General features: G+C 45.9%; 2 protein-coding genes across 2 annotated transcripts; both read right to left on the reverse strand.

The window, feature by feature from the left end:
• Positions 1-2,893: 2,893 nt before the first annotated feature.
• LOC136196262 (uncharacterized) lies at positions 2,894-8,857 on the reverse strand. The gene is made up of 3 exons (XM_065985787.1): positions 5,674-8,857; positions 3,148-5,620; positions 2,894-3,097 (listed from the first exon to the last, which is right to left on the reverse strand). The coding sequence occupies exons 1-2, from the start codon at positions 8,855-8,857 to the stop codon at positions 3,345-3,347; spliced, it is 5,460 nt and encodes a 1,819-aa protein (XP_065841859.1). The 3' UTR covers positions 2,894-3,097; positions 3,148-3,344.
• A 6,217-nt stretch (positions 8,858-15,074) lies between these two features.
• On the reverse strand, positions 15,075-15,570 carry LOC136196263 (profilin-like). Its single transcript, XM_065985788.1, has 2 exons — positions 15,194-15,570; positions 15,075-15,081 (listed from the first exon to the last, which is right to left on the reverse strand). The coding sequence occupies exons 1-2, from the start codon at positions 15,568-15,570 to the stop codon at positions 15,075-15,077; spliced, it is 384 nt and encodes a 127-aa protein (XP_065841860.1).
• Positions 15,571-17,868: the final 2,298 nt, after the last annotated feature.

Consider the following 17,868-nt stretch of genomic DNA (forward strand, 5'->3'; position numbering starts at 1 on the left):
TTGTTCATGGTGAGCGCTTTCAAATTGGTCGATTTCACAACGATTCGATTCAAATTATTACTCACTTCTTCGAAGGTACAGCGTTTTTCTAAGCAGCAAATTTGACTCGGAGGAGACCGATGTACAATAGCAATGCAATGCGTCTGTCTAATCGTTTTCTGTTTTCCGATATATTGAGCCGACCACCGCAGTTGTACGGGGTGGCAAACGCAGTTTGCGAGCCCGTATAACGGCGGAGGGAGGCTGTCTCAAACGTGATCTTAGGGCCGGAAGTGTATGTCATGCAGCATGTGAAGTGTATGTCATTCAGCAGCGGACCGTGACAAGCTGAAGAATACCAAATATCTTAAATCCGCCGCCAGCCTTGGGTACATTTTCAAACCCCTATTATTTGAAGTTTTTGGAAGGTGGAGTCCTGTCCTCTTCGAATTTTGTACGACTGTCGCGTCACGCGCCTTCGAAGATCATCCAGCAGATAAGGCGGAGTTCCTCCACTACTGGCGTCGTCGACTGTCCGTTTGCATTCAAAGAGAAAATGCCGACATTATTCTGAAGAAAATGTCATCAATACTACGTGCTGATGATTCTGATCCCATTCCCCAACCAGCGGACTCATATGTTCGCTGGTTCGTCCCGTCTTAGCGTATGTGTTAGGTATACTGTTTCGTTGTGTAATATGTCAATCCATTTTTAGTCCCCTTCTCTGATGTCACACGTATGTAGACTTTAAATGTTTATCACTTTCGTATACTAGAGAATGATGGCCCGGTGTTCACCGTGTTGCCATCATGCAGAGCCTCCCACCGCTTATCGTACGCGACTGCATTACATAGTATGACGTCATAAATTTTTAGTTGCCACATATTCACGTAGTCATCACTGCCCTTAGCCCTACAGCTCAGTCCTACCTACATACTGTACATAGCTACATAATTGCAATGTTTTTGTAATTAGGCGCTTTTCTGACGTATTGTATCTAATTGTATTTCATAATTTGCTCGAAGACATGCACATGTACGGGTCATATTTCCGGTTACCCGTACACGCATACACACCCACGTACAAACTGTACATGAGTGGATACTTTTGATTGTGACGTCAGAGCGTGACAATCAAATCTCTCGTTTCGGTTTCTCAGCGCATTTATGAAGCGGAAAATAGCACAGATCAATTTGACACAGGGGTTTCTAAGCATTTTTTCTGTTTATCAAAAGAAAAAACGCTTTATTCGCGCCGCAAATCGCCTCTTTCGGATCACCGTTTTGGACCCTATGTTGCGCATGCGCTTTTACGAAGTAAAGGTTTTTCCTAAGTGACGTCACAATAGCGTGACCGACAGACAGACAGACAGACAGACAGACAGAAAGACAGACACACTTCCGGCCCTAAGATCACGTTTGAGAGAGCCTCCCTCCTTCGTTATACGGGCTCCACCCGTACAACTGCGGTGGTCGGCTCCATAACTAGATAATGATGGCTTGGATAGCCATCATGAGGAGCCTCCCACCGCTGTTACCGTTTTAAACTAGAGAATGATGGCCCGGTGTTCACCGTGTTGCCATCATGCAGAGCCTCCCACCGCTTACCGTACGCGAGTGCATTACATAGTGTGACGTCATATTTTTTATGTTGTCACATATACACATGGTCATTACAGCCGTTAGCTACTACAGCTCAGTCCTACCTACATGCTGTAAATACTTGCATGATTGCAATGTTTTCCTAAATAGGCACTTTTCTGACATACTGTTTTTTTGAGGAGGACCTATGCATGTGTACGGGTCATATTTCCTGTTACCCGTACGTACATACCCACCCACATACCACATACTGTACATGGATACTTTTGATTGTGACGTCAGAGCGTGACAATCAAAACTGTCGTTTCGGCTTCTCAGCGCATTTATAACACGGAAAATAGCACAGATCAATTGGAAACCAAGGTTTCTAAGCATTTTTTCTGTTTATGAAAGAAAAAACGCTTTATTCGCGCCGTAAATCGCCTTTTTCGGGTCACCGTTTTGGGTCCCATTTAGCGCATGCGCTTTACAAAGTAAGGGTTTTTCTTATGTGACGTCACAATACAGCGTCTCGAACAGACATACATACAGACACTTCCGGCCTTGGGATCACGTTTGAGAGAGCCTCCCTCGCCGTTATACGGGCTCGCAAACTGCGTTTGCCACCCGTACAACTGCGGTGGTCGGCTCATAAATAAATAAAACACGTGCTCACCCTTTTCATTGTTACGTCACTCACACACAGCGCGCAATGTCTTCGACAGCTGAGCAAGGAACGGGCGGCGCTGGCCGTGGCCGTGGCGGCGGCAAAAGCGATCGCGTCGACCGCGGTCGCGGCCGTGGCCGTGGCCAAGGTCGACGTGGTCGCAATCGCCGCGGAAGCGGTCGCGGTCGGCGTCGCTCCGAAAAGTAAGATCGCTCGCGAAAGAATTATTTTAATATTTAATTTTTTCTTTAGTGACTTTGTGATGCGATCGAGCAGCCATGGTGGATCACTTGAAGTAGTGATCGCACCATGGCGGTTTCTCCGCCCGAGCGGCGGAGGCGAAGAAATGCTGGCCGCCGCCCTCAATGTGATTCGGGGCGGCGGCCAGCGCAGTGGCCAGCGCAAGCCACCAGAGGAAAAGAAGGAGGAGGTACAGAAGCAGGAAGAGGAAGACAAGAAGGAAGAGAAGAAGGAGGAGGTGGAAGAGAAGAAGGAAGAGGAAAAGAAAGAGGAAGAGAAGAAGGAGGAGGTGGAGGAGGAAAAGATGGAGGAAGGGGAGAAGGAGGAGGAGGAGATGGACGAAGTGAAACTTTTAGATAGGGATGACTAATTATCTATGTGTTTAGCAAGTATATATATATATATATATACATTTCTTATTTGTCTTTTAATTTTATGTCTGTAATAATTATGTCTTGAATAAACATGCTGTAAACGGCTCACTTGGCTCACTTCGCTAATCTTTTCCCATAGGAGGTAACTTGCTATCGTCATGTCCCCAGCATGATGTAATACATTGATTGATTAATCGATTTTTGACTAATTGATTAATTGATTTTTTGAATGATATTTTGATTGATTGATTGATTTACTGTAAAAAAGATGTCTCATATTACTACGTATTTTATATATTTTCCTAACCTTGATTTGCAGTTTTAAAAAAGCTTTAGTCATTGACTTTGACTATTCTTTTTTCCTTTCATTTGTCGCAAAGATTTGTTGAAGTTTTTGAGGTATAAAAAATTTTCCAAAATTTTGTGTTATTGTAGGAGACATTCCATTGGAATGCCTCCAAGAAGGCATTTCATTGGAATGCCTTCTCTTACCTGCCGACGTAACTATTGTTCATTGGCCATCAGCAGGTCAGCTTCATTAGCTGCTAAAGAAGAGCACAACAGCTTCGGGTTGTCGCACGCTTTTGCACTTTTGCGTGGAGAAGCCAAAGCCAACTCACTTTGATCGATGGGTACAATCAGATCAAAGTGGTTTCTATAATGTTGTATCTCTATTCTATTCACGGGCAGCCTAATTAGCGCCGGAACAGTTATATCAAACCTCGGTTTGTATGTATTCCACGTCCACTCTTTACCCATCCATGTAAATATACTGACGTCAATTTGAAAAAGTGTTGCAGTTGCGTGGATTTCAGCTTGGGTTGCCCAAGCTCCTTCTTGTCGTAGCTTTGAAATGTGAGCTTCATATTCCGTGTTGCAGCAGAACATTTCAAAGACAGACTGGTATTCTGCCATGAAATTAACAATCTGTAACCGAAGTGCCAAATGGTGATCTTCGGTTCCAAATGCTGCTTTCGACACTGTTCGAAAGTAGCAGTTTCCGTCTCCTACTATCGATTCTCGCTTGCGCCCCATTTGAAGCAGAAACGGATTCGGAGACGGTGGAGTAGTGGTCCGGCGTTTCTTTGCAGCCGGTGGTAACGGCACACTTGTGCGGGCACGACTCGCACGTTTGCCTTTAGGTTTGGGAACAGGGGCTTTTTTAGCCGCTGTCTTAGTCACTTTGACCGCACCAGTATCAATTTTGTCCGTGTCTTTGTCATTGTCTGTGATCATTTTTTTGCTGTATGTGTGATCGCTATGCTCTTCTTTGTCAATTACTGATTCTTCATTTTCCAGATGTTTAAAAAACTCATTAATATCATCTGGAACAGTATCGTTGCTATTTCCGGCCAACGATTGAAACGTTTTTTCAGTGCGCCTAGCTAGACCATCTAGGCGCTTGTCTTCGTTCAATCGCTGCTTATAGCTTTTTGATTTGCTCAAATTAGAAATTCGAGCGTAATCAAAGCCTTGAATTAGGCAATGATTAATATGACGCACTCTGGAAAATCCCACGTATGTTATTCCAGGTGCAAATTCGCGCTTGCCTATGTCAATAACCGCACGATCTAGTGTGAGACCTTGCGATTTGTGCACGGTGACAGCCCATGCCAATTGAATTGGTAGCTGTCGCCGCTTGCATGAACTCTTTCTATTGCCCGTTGAACTGGGCCATGTGCGCTCGATTGGGCATATGGGAACGCAGCGTTCTCCGCCCCATGTCGGGCCGTCGTATTTGTCCATTTGAACAACGACAGCTGTTGGAAGTGCTTGCGGTTTTGCACCGGGTTGGTACAAAATTGCCACTACATATCCCATCGATCCGTTGACCAAGCCCATCTCGGTCCAGAGATTCGATGTGAGCATAACACGCGCTCCTTCGCAAAGACGAACGCGTGCGTAAAGTCCGCCAGCGTCTTCTTCATTGGCATTTTTCGCCTCGGTGCAGTTGTGATCGGCGTTAATCACAGCCACCGGTTTGTTTGAATTCTTCAAGCAATTGAAGTTGAACTCAGCTACATTCTCTCTGCACGCAAATAGCCGAACTGCATCGCGGAAAGACGTCTTTACGTCTCCCAGCTGATCGTGCCGTGCAAAGTTACGTGACATATACAGATCGTTCCAGTCCTCGTACGACGGGCAACCGTCGCGAAGCCTTTGCAAGGCGTCGCGAAACTTTATCTGTAGCTCGTCGTTACCGGACTGGCGAATGATTTTCGTCAGCTGTACAACAACGTCAAACGTCATATACAGCTGACGGCCTTGATTAGTCGCGGATCCTTCGGTTGCCGCGCTTCGGTACAAAGGAGAGTCACCAACAGGTGGCAACTGTCCCATGTCTCCGAAAAATATTAGAGATATTCCACCGAACGACTCGCAAGCTCCCTGCGGCAGCGCTTGGCAGAGGCGCCGGTGGATAAGTGACAGCTGATGCCGTCCCACCATCGACATTTCGTCGATGATCAAATATCGTACGTCTTCGAACCTCTCTTGCAGGTCTCTAAGAGAAGGTCCTTGAACGTCAGAAAATGACGTCTTCTGCAAAGGAATGCGTAGAAGCGAGTGGAGCGTTTGTCCACCAATATTAAATGCTGCAACACCAGTAGGTGCTGCAAGTATGCATTCGCTTCCGAGCATTTCCTTTATGCAATTTATTAGATATGACTTTCCGGTTCCAGCGGAACCGCAAACAATCATTCGAAGCGGCTTGCATTCGAAGCCGCTTTTTGTCAACTCGTTGTGGCTGCGAACAATATCGTACGCTAATTTCTGATTGCCTTGAAGAAGGCTTGAATCGGCAGCCGCAACGAGATCCTTTTAGATGAAGTGCTTTTTTTATGCGCTTCCGTCACAAATTTTGGAGCCTCTGACAACGGTGGAAACTGCGCAAGTTTTTCCGACCAGTTGTAGTGAGCGAGATCTCCTTGATTAAACTCGGAATCTCTTGTGTCGTCCTCGTCAAAGTCATCGGCTGAATTGGGAGGACGGCACAATTTCATCCAGTCATCTTGATCTCGGATCTTTTTCTGCCCAAGATCTTTCTCTTCGTCTTTCTGTGCCTTATTTGGATCTTCCTCTGTCTCTTCAAAAGGCATTTGAATATTGACTATTGATTCAATATCTTCCATCAGTTCAATTCTATTGACCAACTTCTTGCTGGCCGTTCGAATGAACTTTTTGAAAGCTTTTGTGGAAGGCAGAGGAATGGTTTCACCGTCTGTATCGGTAATCTCATTCTCTGCTTCCTCTTCTTCAATAGTCAAATGGTCCAGCTTACGAAAAGGTTTGAATTTCATCAACTGATAGTAACAGTACTTTTCGTACTGTTCCTTGTTTGACTTATTGCAAAGGATTCGCGGGGCTACACGAACGACTACAGACTTGTGTCTGCGCACTGTTTTACCCTTTGCGTTTATATAGTAGTCAGAGACGTAGTCCAGTAGACAAACGTCTTCAATTTCTACCGGACGTCTCATGTACTCTTCTATTACTGTTGGAAGCGTTGCAGTTCGCCCTGGCTTTGCAGCCGGATCGACTTCCCGCTTATTCTCTAAAAAGAGCGTTTTGAATTCGCGAGTAGACGTCACCAGCTTTTCGCCCATAATTAGATGGCAAGTTTCCTGTGCTGAATAGTCGCGCTCGCCAACGGTTTTCATAAGCAATTTGGAAACGACCTTTCGAGCCGGATCAGCCGTTGACATTGTCTCTGTAATCATCTTAAACGTTTCCTTCAGCGTTGCTGATTGCGGCTCGCTTTTTGTTGCGTATTTTGCGATATACTTACCGACAGCGTATGGGCTGACGATAACTTGCATGTCAACATTCGCTCGCCAACCTTCCAGCTGGAAGCGATTGTGACTGTTTACGCGAGGATCGTTGCGCTTGTGTTCTATCTCCGCCTCGGTATGTTGCTCCGGCTTTCCGAAAGGAGAAATTTCCAGTGTCGTTTCTTTTCTCAGCGTTTTTGGAAACCCGAAACGACACACGGACTCTCCAATTAAATTTGTTTTAAGGCAAGTCGTTTGCTTGCACTCTGTGTGGCGCTCAACAGTGGCTATCAGGCGCTTGTAATCAGCGTCATGATCGCTAATGTCGGCCCACTTTTCATGGCACGGATGATTGCCTTTCTTTGTTTGCGGCATTTCTCCTTTGCCTTCTTCGTCGAAAGAAGGATTCATTGTCGACACAAGCCAATCGGCAAAGTCGACAATTTCTTGGCCTTCTTCCCTTAGAATCTCTTTCATTCTCTCTTCGTTTGGTTCATCGTCTTTGCCAAGTTGAAACTCGGGGTAATCCTTTATGCGACGAGTTATCTCTTCGCAATCAGGAGCATCCCGAATCCAACCGACGCCGTGCATGTGAGCACTGCCACGATGCTGGTATTCTATGCGAGCCCAATAGTCTGTAAAGCAGTAGACGTTTGCCATAATATTATGCAAATAGTCAGTGGCTCGTTTAGTAAATAGCCAATCGGCTAGCATGGGATTGCTGTTCAGAGTTTCGTTTCGATCTCTATACTCTGCATGCAATTCCTCTGCCGTTTTATCCGGACTATAATGCGCTGCCAAATTGAAAAACTCGGGCCAATGCAAATCAGCTGCGCTCAGAGTAAAAAAGCAGCTTGGCGAACCGAGCTTTTCCATCATAGCAAAAAGATTTTTCTTCTGCATGTTCCAATACTGTTTTGTACCGTGCAGACTTTTGCCAAAGTGGACAACTTTGTTAGCAAAATGAGGAATTTTCTCCGACGTTTTTGTCATCTCTCGGAGTTCCTCAACGGTGAGGGCTGCATCGCTCGGATTTTGTTTGACAAAAACCCGAGCTGTTTCTAACGCCCGCCACCTCATCATGGTATTCAGAGCAAAATACCTGAAACGCGGATGCCGAGCAAAACGCCCGTCTTTATACCGCATTATGTGTTTCAGGTATTCGCCCAACGTAACAGACCTTAATCGGGGACTACGGAAGTCTCCTGCTCCCGTTGGAAATAACGCCGGAAAGGCTTGCGTAAAGTAGCCTTCCGTCGTAAACTCACTAATAGGATTACTACCGTATGTGGGCCAGCTCATATGGTCCTGCTGGTCACCATTTTCCTTGGAGCTATCTCCTTTCTCTTCCACCTGTTCATCGGCAGACTTGTTTCCAAGACTGTCGATAAACTTATCAAGCTTTTGTCTTTCTGTTAGGTTTAATGCTGCGGAAGGCAAGACAGAATGCGAAAAGTGGACTGCATCGTCCTCGTCTTCATTCGTGTCTTTTGCCTCGTCAGCATTAGCACCAACAGGAGAAATATCTTCAAAGGAGGCATCGTCATTATCCGCTCTAATCACATGGAGATCTTCAAGTTCTCCATCTTCAGGAAGAGCTTCTAATGCCTCGGAATCTATCTCTATGTTCTCGTAATACTTGTTGTTTCTTTTCAAGTTTACGAGTGCCTCGAGAACTCGTTGTCGCCTTACGCGGAAGTCATTGACCTTACCGGAAGTGCGCGTCTGGCGAACAACGACCATACCCAAATTACTCTTTGTTCTAGGCAGACGGGTCAAAACCGACTGCACATTTTGGGGCAAATTTAGCACGTGACCACGGTATCCAAATTGCCTTCCGGCCGGCAATCTGAAAATGTGCATCATTGGTGCTATTTGCGCTATGAGCATTTCTTCGACAACTGATAAATCCTTAAGAGGCGGTGGAACACGCCCAGGATTCATGTTGTTGTCGGATGTAAGAAGGCCTACACAACCGTTTCCTTGGTCAGTTGTGCACTGCTTGCACATTTGTGTGCTGTACCTTATGTCTAAAGTGGGCCACGACTCCTCGCACGAAACACACGTATGGAAGGTTAGACCTTCCATGCGTTTGTGAAATGTGTCTAGGCGAGGATAATGTGCAGATGCAAATTCATCTTGCGTCGCCCACTCTTTCCAAAAAGGGACCCTTTCCTCGCCCATTTCACCTGATTTTTCACGAAGAGCAGCTTCCTGTCTCTTTCGTCGCTTTCTTTGCGCTTCCATATCGTTTCGAAACTGCTTTTCATTCGCCGTCTCTTCTCGTCTTTTAGCTGAGTTGCGCTTGGCATTAGCTAAAAGGCGTTTTTGGCGTTCTTCTGGCGTTTCATTATGTCTTCGGACAGAATTTCGAGCAGCATTACGCGAGAGACGCTCTCGGCGGTCTTCTGGAGTTTCTGCGCTTCTTTCTGCCTGGTGGCTTTCAACGTCCTTCGTTCTGCGAGCCAACTTCTCCTCGGCATTTTCGGAGGACCTTTTTCGGCGCATTCTAAAGAGAGAATCGAGTTTTTCTTTCTCTTTTTGTGCGTCAGACTGATTGAGACGAAATCGCCTTTGTCTCGAAAAGAGGTATTCCCCTGACGAGCCTTCGTCTTTGCGCCACTTTTCATTCGTAAGCGGCAGCAAAGCCGGCCGCTTTGAAGCGACGCACTCATCATTTGACGAGTAAGCTGAAAAAATCGGCGCGTGCTCACTCAACGTGGGCGCGACGACCGATATCATTCCGTGAGGTGATTCTACCGCAACTGCATCATAAACGCGGAGCGGGATCAAGCCCACGCGATCGTTCGCAGTTCGCGAAGCGATCGTTTTGCTGGTATCTTCACCGGAGAGAGGAGAAAAGCCGTTGTCATTCATTGCGAGATGCTGTGTGACGTCACAATGCGGTGCTGACAGTGATTACAGTACAGTTGCAAAGCAAGTCTAAACAGCTACAGTGAGGCGGCGATCGAGTGAGCTGGTGTTCATTCGATCCCACTCTTTGCTCGCTCTTTTCAAAGAGCGATCGTGATCGAGGATCGCGATCGCTCCTTGAGGATCGCTCTTCGAGCGATCTCTGCGATCGCTCTTCGATCGCTCTTCGATCGCTCTTCGAGCGATCTTCACCATCGCTCTTCGAGCGATCTCCGCGATCGCTCTTTGAGCGATCGGTCCATTGATGTTCTGTGTGCTTTCCGTGTCGCGTCACAGGTATGTATCTATTTATATGTACACGTTAATGATTGTGACGTCAGAGTGTAACAATGAAAGCCGTCGTTTCGCCTTTTCAGCGCATTTATAAAGCGGAAAATATCACCAAACAATTTGTAACATGGTTTTCTAAGCATTTTTCCGTTCATCAAAGAAAAAACGCTTTATTCGCGCCGTAAATCGCCTTTTTCGGGTCACCGTTTTGGGATCCATTTCGCGCATGCGCTTTACAAAGTAAGGGTTTTTCTTATGTGACGTCACAATACAGCGTCTCGAACAGACATACATACAGACACTTCCGGCCTTGAGATCACGTTTGAGAGAGCCTCCCTCGCCGTTATACGGGCTCGCAAACTGCGTTTGCCACCCCGTACAACTGCGGTGGTCGGCTCATGATTGCTTTCTCATAATAAAGACAGACAGACAGACAGGCACTTCCGGCACTAAGATCACGTTTGAGACAGCCTCCCTCCGCCGTTATACGGGCTCGCAAACTGCGTTTGCCACCCCGTACAACTGCGGTGGTCGGCTCATTAATTAAACTTCGGGCGTGGTTTGCGCTCTACTGTATTAGCTTGTTGCGCATTATTTGTAACAAAGGATCACTTGGGCAAGGTAGTTCGTCAGATGTGATGGTGATAAATGCGACGATTACGACGATCACGACGGTGATTACGGCGACGACAACGACGACGATGAGAACGGCGATGACGCGGATAATGCGGTAAGTCAACTTTTGTCCGTTCTACAGTGCACGCCACCATGAATTTCCACTTAGCAACTAGCGCACGTTTTTCCTCGCGAAATGAAGGTCTCGCCATCGGCGGCACTTTTCGCGCTACTATGAGTTTAGGAGATTGTTTCTCCTAACAGCGTTTGTTCATTCGGGTCTACTGAAGCCGCCGGTTTAGAGAAAAAATTACTTTCGCGATGCCACGCCCAAACCCGCGTTTTGCTGACTATTCGCGTGTCCGATAAAAATCGCTTCAGACTGCTGATGTACTAGAGAAAATTTCAAAACTTTTCATTGAATGAAATGTTTCCGAAATTTTCTTGTTTTCTCAAAAACGGCCGTTTCTAAGTTACGTACCTACCCTCCTTTACGTGCGTTTTTCTCGGTAACGGCTCTATGAATTTTTCTTTTCAAAATTTTAGGGTGTCACTCAAAGGCAATTTTAAAATCTCATTGATAGACATTGACGAAGAAATGCTTTTTTGCGAAAGTATTTCGTCTAGAATTTGGCTTTGATTAGAGCGATACTAACCTAACGCGCGCACGGTTAGCACCATAGAAATATTTTCTTTTACCACGATAGTATGACTGTGACGTAACAATCACTTGACCCATTTTACCAAAATTGCGCGAAGATCACGTGAGCGAACACTGGTCCGTGATTGGCTGATAGCACAAATTCTTCGTTTAGGCAGAAGAGTTTCACAATCACATTTATATTACTTCCTAAACTATTTAATGGCGTTTTAGTTACGTTTGCAGGGCCTTTTTGTAAAGGGGTAGGGGACTTTGAAAAATTGGAAATTTATGGTGGCGTGCACTGTACTGTACATGACGTCTTACACTGTGCAGAAGAAAGTAGACAACCGGAAGCTTGATGAAGAGTTGCTCACGCCAACAACGACGAAATGGCCTCACAGTCATCTTCGAAGACTGATGGCAAGAGCATTTTTCAGGTCGAGGTTCATGACTCAAAAGACATGTTATTGAACAGTTTTCTTCAATTGGTGAGAAAATGTATTTGGAAATACTTAGGTAAATGTGGTCCTCTTAGGCAGAGAAAAATCGGAAACCACCTGTTGAACCGGATTGGTCGGATTTCCTCTCTATTCCCACTATCTCTTTGTCCCGTGGCGATCGTTCGGAGCACGTGGTAAATGAACACTAAAAGCTAGTGTACAATAAAAAATATGTCTTTATTCATGTTAGGTTGATTTTCAAGATGAGGAAGTGTTGAAATACGGAGACAGAGATGGCGGTCCTTTCAGCAGCACTTGTTTGGACGCAGCAGGATACTTGGTCACGTCTGAACCTGAAGTGTCACATATCAAAGTCAATCGGATGTTAGAAGAAGACCGTGAACGACATGCGGCACGGCTTTCTCCGGTCAAGGAAAAGCCAACGACATCCCGGCAGCGACAGAAGACGAAAATGACCATGTGCATGAATGCGGCTTTGACCCATTCGAATCATCTCGAATCCCATTTTCTGTAAGATTTTTCTTAATTGGTATTTTATTTTTAATTTTTGACCTCGAAATATCATTCCTTTTCCCCTGAAGTGTTGTTTATAACCAAATTTCTTTATTTGGTTATTGAACTATGATAATATTTTTATTCATATTAACTTTAGGCTTAATATAAATCAGTGTGCAAGAAGAAACTCTTGTCCGTGTCGCATTGCCAACGTCCTATGCAACGAATTGTGTCACCCCACTCGTGACTGCGTCAATGCCAAGGAAAACAGTTACGAAACAAAAATTGAAATCACTGAAGAAAACACGTTAAGCCAGAAAAAAGGTGCTTTTTCCCTGTGACAAAGAGGAAGTTCTAAAGGGCAAGTGGCTAAACGACAGGATAATCCACAGTGCGACGTTGCTAGCAAAGCAGTTTCCGTTTATCCAGGGCTTGCAAGATCCGTTGAAGAAAGACCTTGGCGGCTTTGATATGATGAGCCAGCAGTTTGTTCAGGTCATGCACGTGATGGGAAATCACTGGATCACGGTCTCAAATTTGGCGTCTACAATGGCAAACGAAGTGTGCGTTTACGATAGCCTTTACAGCAGCCCTTCAACGGAGTGCCGCGACACCACGTCGCGTCTATGCTTCCCCTCAAAAATTTTGATTACGTGACGATGAAAATGATGCCCGTGATAAGGGGCAGCGACGACTGCGGTCTTTTTTGCAATTGCCTTTGCAACGGATTTGTGCAATGGCAACGACCCAGCAGAAATAGACTATGAACAGAGTGACATGAGAAAACACCTCGTGCAGTGCCTGGAAAATGGCACCATTCTTCCATTTTCAAGGAAAGAAAATTCAAATCGTAGGAAGGCTGGCCGGATAAGTGAAGTAAATGTCAGCTTGCATTGCGTTTGCCACCTGCCAAATGATGGTCGCCTCATGGTTTGCTGTGATAACTGTTTACGCTGGTTTCACGCAAGATGCGTAAGGATGAATGCTGCAACGGCCAAAAGGAAGAAAAGTTGGCGCTGCGAGGAGTGCCATACGTGACATGGGTTTTTTTGGCGGGTTTTTCCCTAGCTCACGTTCTCCCTTGTGTTGATTCCCGCTGGTACGCTACTGTTCATGTTGTAATTTGTGCACAAATGGTTATTTTGCCTACTGATGAAAAATGTCTAAAGCGCGCTAAGCACACGCTATTCCTCCTCGAAAAGGTAGAAGACATCATAGTTCGCAAACTGAACAGAAACCGCATGTAGGCAAGGTAATCCGTAAGAGAATTCACGGAAAGCTACTATTAGTGTACAAGTACGATCGATCTTTTAAACACCCGCAGAACACGCACATGTGCACTTCAATAACGGTCGATCTCAATAGGCGTAGAGACCGAGCCAATAACTAGAAAAATCTAGCCCGGACGTTTTTTTCCAGACCCGGACACTTTTATCCAGTAAAAAGTGTCCGGCCGGACTTTTTACCCGGACACTTTTTTCCGTGACAGCACACTCAAATTGGACATTTCAATCGAAGCAATATGTTTTCTGTGTGTTTCAGAAGGCTACTTTGAGCAAACAGCGAAGCGAGGCTCTCCAACAGGAACCGCGATAATTCGACCGTGCCAGTCAGTAAAGTTATTTCTCTTACGCACGCGTAGGCGTCGTATGTGGGATATCCGGAGCGCCGGCGACACGGCTTCGGATCGCGGAATTGCTAGATGGCCAAACGAGATTATCGTCGTTCATCTTATCAGCAGCATCCAAGATTAGAATAGGTGTGCGTCGTCTTTGGTGCGGTGATTTCTCGCGAAGGAACCAGGATAAATGTCTTGTCAAAACCTTATAGAATGCGCACAAGTAAGTGTATTGTAAGTATCATGTTATATACAGTACAGTATAGTCTATACTCATCCGATATTTATTAGTCACACTCTTCGTTTTGATTGCAAGGATAAAGTCAGCTAATACTTTTGTCTCGTAATGTTCTTTGCTGCTCTACTCTTGCACTCTGACTCAGTAGGCCAAGTGGTTTCCGCATGGTAAGTCCCAAAGGAAGTGAGGGTTCGGCCGGGGGGACATAATCCCCGCGCGGGGACTTGCATGAATAAGTGTGTCAACTTAATCTCACGCATCCTTTTCTTTTTCTTTTCTGTAGCTCTGCGTTTGGTTGGTGGCTCTACGCGCTACGAAGGTCGCGTCGAAGTCTACTATCGATCTACGTGCATGGGGAAGCGTCTGCGACGAAGGTCGCGTCGAAGTCTACTATCGATCTACATCGGAAAGCGTCTGCGACTATTACTGGGACATAACGACGCGAACGTCGTTTACCGTCAACTTTTTCAAACGTCCGCTTATTACCTGTCTATGATTCCCCGCGCTTGTTTACAAGCTCTGTAAAACTTACCTTCATCGTAGCAGACGACGCCAGCGTATTCATGGTGACCGCAGTTATGATAGCCCCAGCCACGGTGCATGGAAGCAATTTCTCAAATAACTGATCAGAACAGCTCAAATCACCAAGCCAAATTGGTCCGGAACCCTCCCCAAAATGAGCTTGTGATTTGGCCTGGTAAGCTGTAGTTCAGAACAGTTGACGGCAGAAAACAGCTGCGTCATTCAAACCCCAGTTATAATCACAAACTGTTCCCCACGAAGTAAAGTAGACTTCAACGCGACCTTCGTAGGACGTCGATCCACCCACGAAACGTAGATCACCAGAAAAGAAAAAAGCAATGAAGAGAATAGAGTCACGCAATTATTTGCAAGTCGTCGGGATTTCCTCCGCTTACTTCCTTTTCGGAACACTTACCTGGGACTTGGGAGAGCACCTCGCCAATAGAATGGAATAGCACTGCAGCAAAGAGCATTATGAGTGACCTCTTATAAACCTTGTAAAGAAACGAAGAGTGAAAGTCGTTTAGTACACGTACGTATGTACGGGAATATACGGATCCGAGGACGCGTGCACGCGCGTGCGTTAGGCGCGAGTTGATGATGATGATGATCCACTGAACGCATAACGTAAGCACACAAAAACTACCGGTACAGCAAAAACTCGACAGTTAATCGCTTAGAATAAGATTGCACAGACGAGGAAAAAACACGCAACAAGAAAGAACGAAAGTGTACTCTACCCGACGGAAAAGTCCTCCGCATCCGCGGCGCGCACACGCTCACATACCCAATGATTCCAAGTAGTTTGGCAACAACTTTATCGCAGTTGGCGTGTTGACCTCCTTCGGGGCAGTGCGCTATAACGATCGCCGTCTTCGAACTCTGAAGCGTAACGGAACCGTGCTGATTCTTTCTCGCTAGGACAACTTTTTTGTCTTCCTCTCGAAGAAATTGATACTTAGTTCCTGCGAGATGAACGCCGCCCGCCATAAAAGAGGTGAAATCTTTCGATTTGAACGCCTTGGCGACGTCCGCCGCTTCGGCTGCCGAGATCTTGAATGCGAACGCGTGTCCGTCCGTCGTCCATTTCGCTCCGCCGTCGGGGCCAATGATGCAGGCCTTGTCGACGCTATTCGAAACCGTTGCGCCTGCTTGGGCTTGCATGGAGGCTATCGAGGTAAGAGTCCCACATGGTCTTGTGGCGATTGGAAACAAGAAGGAGGCGATTGGAAACAAGAAGGAGGCGATTGGAAACAAGAAGGAGGCGATTGGAAACAAGAAGGAGACGACAGCCACTTCCTCACTGACTCGTTAATAATAATGATATCTTCCCATCGAGTCGAAAGAAAACATCCCAAGATATGCATGCATATGCATCATGTGCGAGCGTACTGTACGATATGATTTCCAGATCGTTGCTGCTGCTTGGAAACTTGCCATCTTAAAAGCGGCCTAATCATAATCAAGTGCACGAAGACATACGGTGAAAGTCATATTGATTACTAGAGAAACGCCAAAAGTGTTTAAAAGTGAAATTGAAACTGGTCGAACTGCATGACGCCAAAAAAGCTAGTACGTAGCCGCATACTTCGCGCGAGTGAAGGAGTGACCTCTCAAAAAGCAGATTCGCATGCGAAGACGTCCAAGCGCCCGGGAACGAGAAAACATCCGTGCTTGTTAATTGCACGACTACGCTAGTGCATGGGTCCTTACCTTGCATTACTTAGGTTGTCGCTCCCTCCCCTCGGACATGAGCTGGCAGCCGCTATATATGTGCTAATTTTAGACATGCAATAAGTTATTTAGGAGTTGAAAACGTTCCATGCAAGTCCATTCATCGTGCATGTTCTAGTTCCTACCAATTTTCCTCTACCTCGCTACCCAACTACGGGAGCAGTGCGGTGCATTATGGTATGTGACGGCTGCCCGTAGAACGAGCGAACGCCTGAGGAATAGCGCAGTTTCGACGTCGAGACGCACGTTTCTAATCCTCGCTAATTTTGAATAAAAACCATGTTCACTGTGTTGGCTGCCCGCTTGCCAGAGTCAAAGGAAATTTTAGTCCTAAGCGGTTAGCCGGAAATCACGTGCTTATTTATCAGAACCGATAGTATAAAGAGCCGCGTAGGTTTTTACACGAATCAAATTTTATCAGCCTGAAACGGATTGCAAACGATGCAAACGAAAAGCTAACACTTTGATACGGACAGTCTCGTGTCTAGCTAAAACCAGTGGCTGCTCATTCGGAAGAAGACGTGGTTCCCTCACGGAGGCCCCTTCGGAAATGTCACAAGAGAATCGATGAAAGGCGTTGGATGCAAGACGTAGATGCAAAAACAGGCTCTGCGTCGCAACACGGTTGCAAAAGAACCAAAAAAAACAGAAAAGACTAGACCTTGGAGAGGTGCGTACGCGTCTATAGATGTTCTCTTATTACTAATATGGCACGGGATTCGTGCCATAAATCGTTCGTTTATTTCTTCCGCTACCTTATATTTTCTTCCGCTTTATTTCTTCCGCTACCTTTTACTTCTTCCGATACCTTATGCAGTAAAACCTGTCTATAACGACCACCTACGGTTCCCCAAAAAGTGGTCGTTATAGACAGGTGGTCGTTGTAGACGAGTGGGCGTTTTACATCCTGGCCTTAAATAGGTTAGCGCACGTTTTGTTATGTAACCTTAACCCCTCCCTAACGAAAAGTGGTCCGCCCGAAAAGTGGACCCCTCCGGACGGCTTTTCTTGAAGTGAAAAAAATTTCCGGCCTACCAAAAAGTGGCGCGGGCTCATACGGGTACCCTTCGCGATGTATGTAGACCGATAAACGACAAAGTACGCGAGTACAGTAGCTGTAGCTGCTCGCGCGCATCCACTGTACTTCGCAATTAACGTGTACGATCTTCTTCTATGCAAGTCTTCCGTGCGAGGGAAGGTAGGACCACTTTTCTTTGAACAAAGAAAAGTGGTCCGCCCGAGTAGACGAACGCCGAAAACATGGCACGTAAAATAAAAGGCATTATAGGCACTTCGTATGCACTTTGTTGTCAGATTTAATGCCCCGAATACGCGTTTTCGCTTTACGTGGTCGCTGTAGACAGTGCAAATTGTGCAAGAACGTGCAGAGGGGGGTGGTCGCTGGTCGCAGAAGGCAGGTGGTCGCTATATGCAAGGTACTTTACACTACGAACGATCCGTCCCAAAGAAAGTGGTCGTAATAGACAGGTGGTCGCTATATACGAGTGGTCGCTAACACAGGTTTTACTGTATTTCTTCCGCTACCTTTTATTTCTTCCGCTACCTAATATTTCTTCCGCTTTATTTCTTCCCCTATATTTCTTCTGCTATATTTCTTCCCCTATATTTCTTCCCCTTCATTTCTACCGCTATATTTCTTCCGTTATATTTCTATTGCTTGATTTGTACTTGTGTATTTCTACCGCTAAATTTCTTTCCCTGTGTGCT

This window comes from Oscarella lobularis, chromosome 15 (genome assembly GCF_947507565.1).
Source record: "Oscarella lobularis chromosome 15, ooOscLobu1.1, whole genome shotgun sequence".
In the NCBI taxonomy this organism is placed as follows: Eukaryota; Metazoa; Porifera; class Homoscleromorpha; order Homosclerophorida; family Oscarellidae; genus Oscarella; species Oscarella lobularis.

Coding starts and splice junctions, on each gene's coding strand:
- LOC136196263 (XM_065985788.1), bottom strand. CDS start 15,570: ATGCAAGCCCAAGCAGGCGCAACGGTTTCGAATAGCGTCGACAAGGCC.
- LOC136196262 (XM_065985787.1), bottom strand. CDS start 8,857: ATGGAAGCGCAAAGAAAGCGACGAAAGAGACAGGAAGCTGCTCTTCGT. Junction 5,621..5,673: donor GACGGAAGCGCATAAAAAAA/GCACTTCATCTA, acceptor GCCTTCTTCAAG/GCAATCAGAAATTAGCGTAC.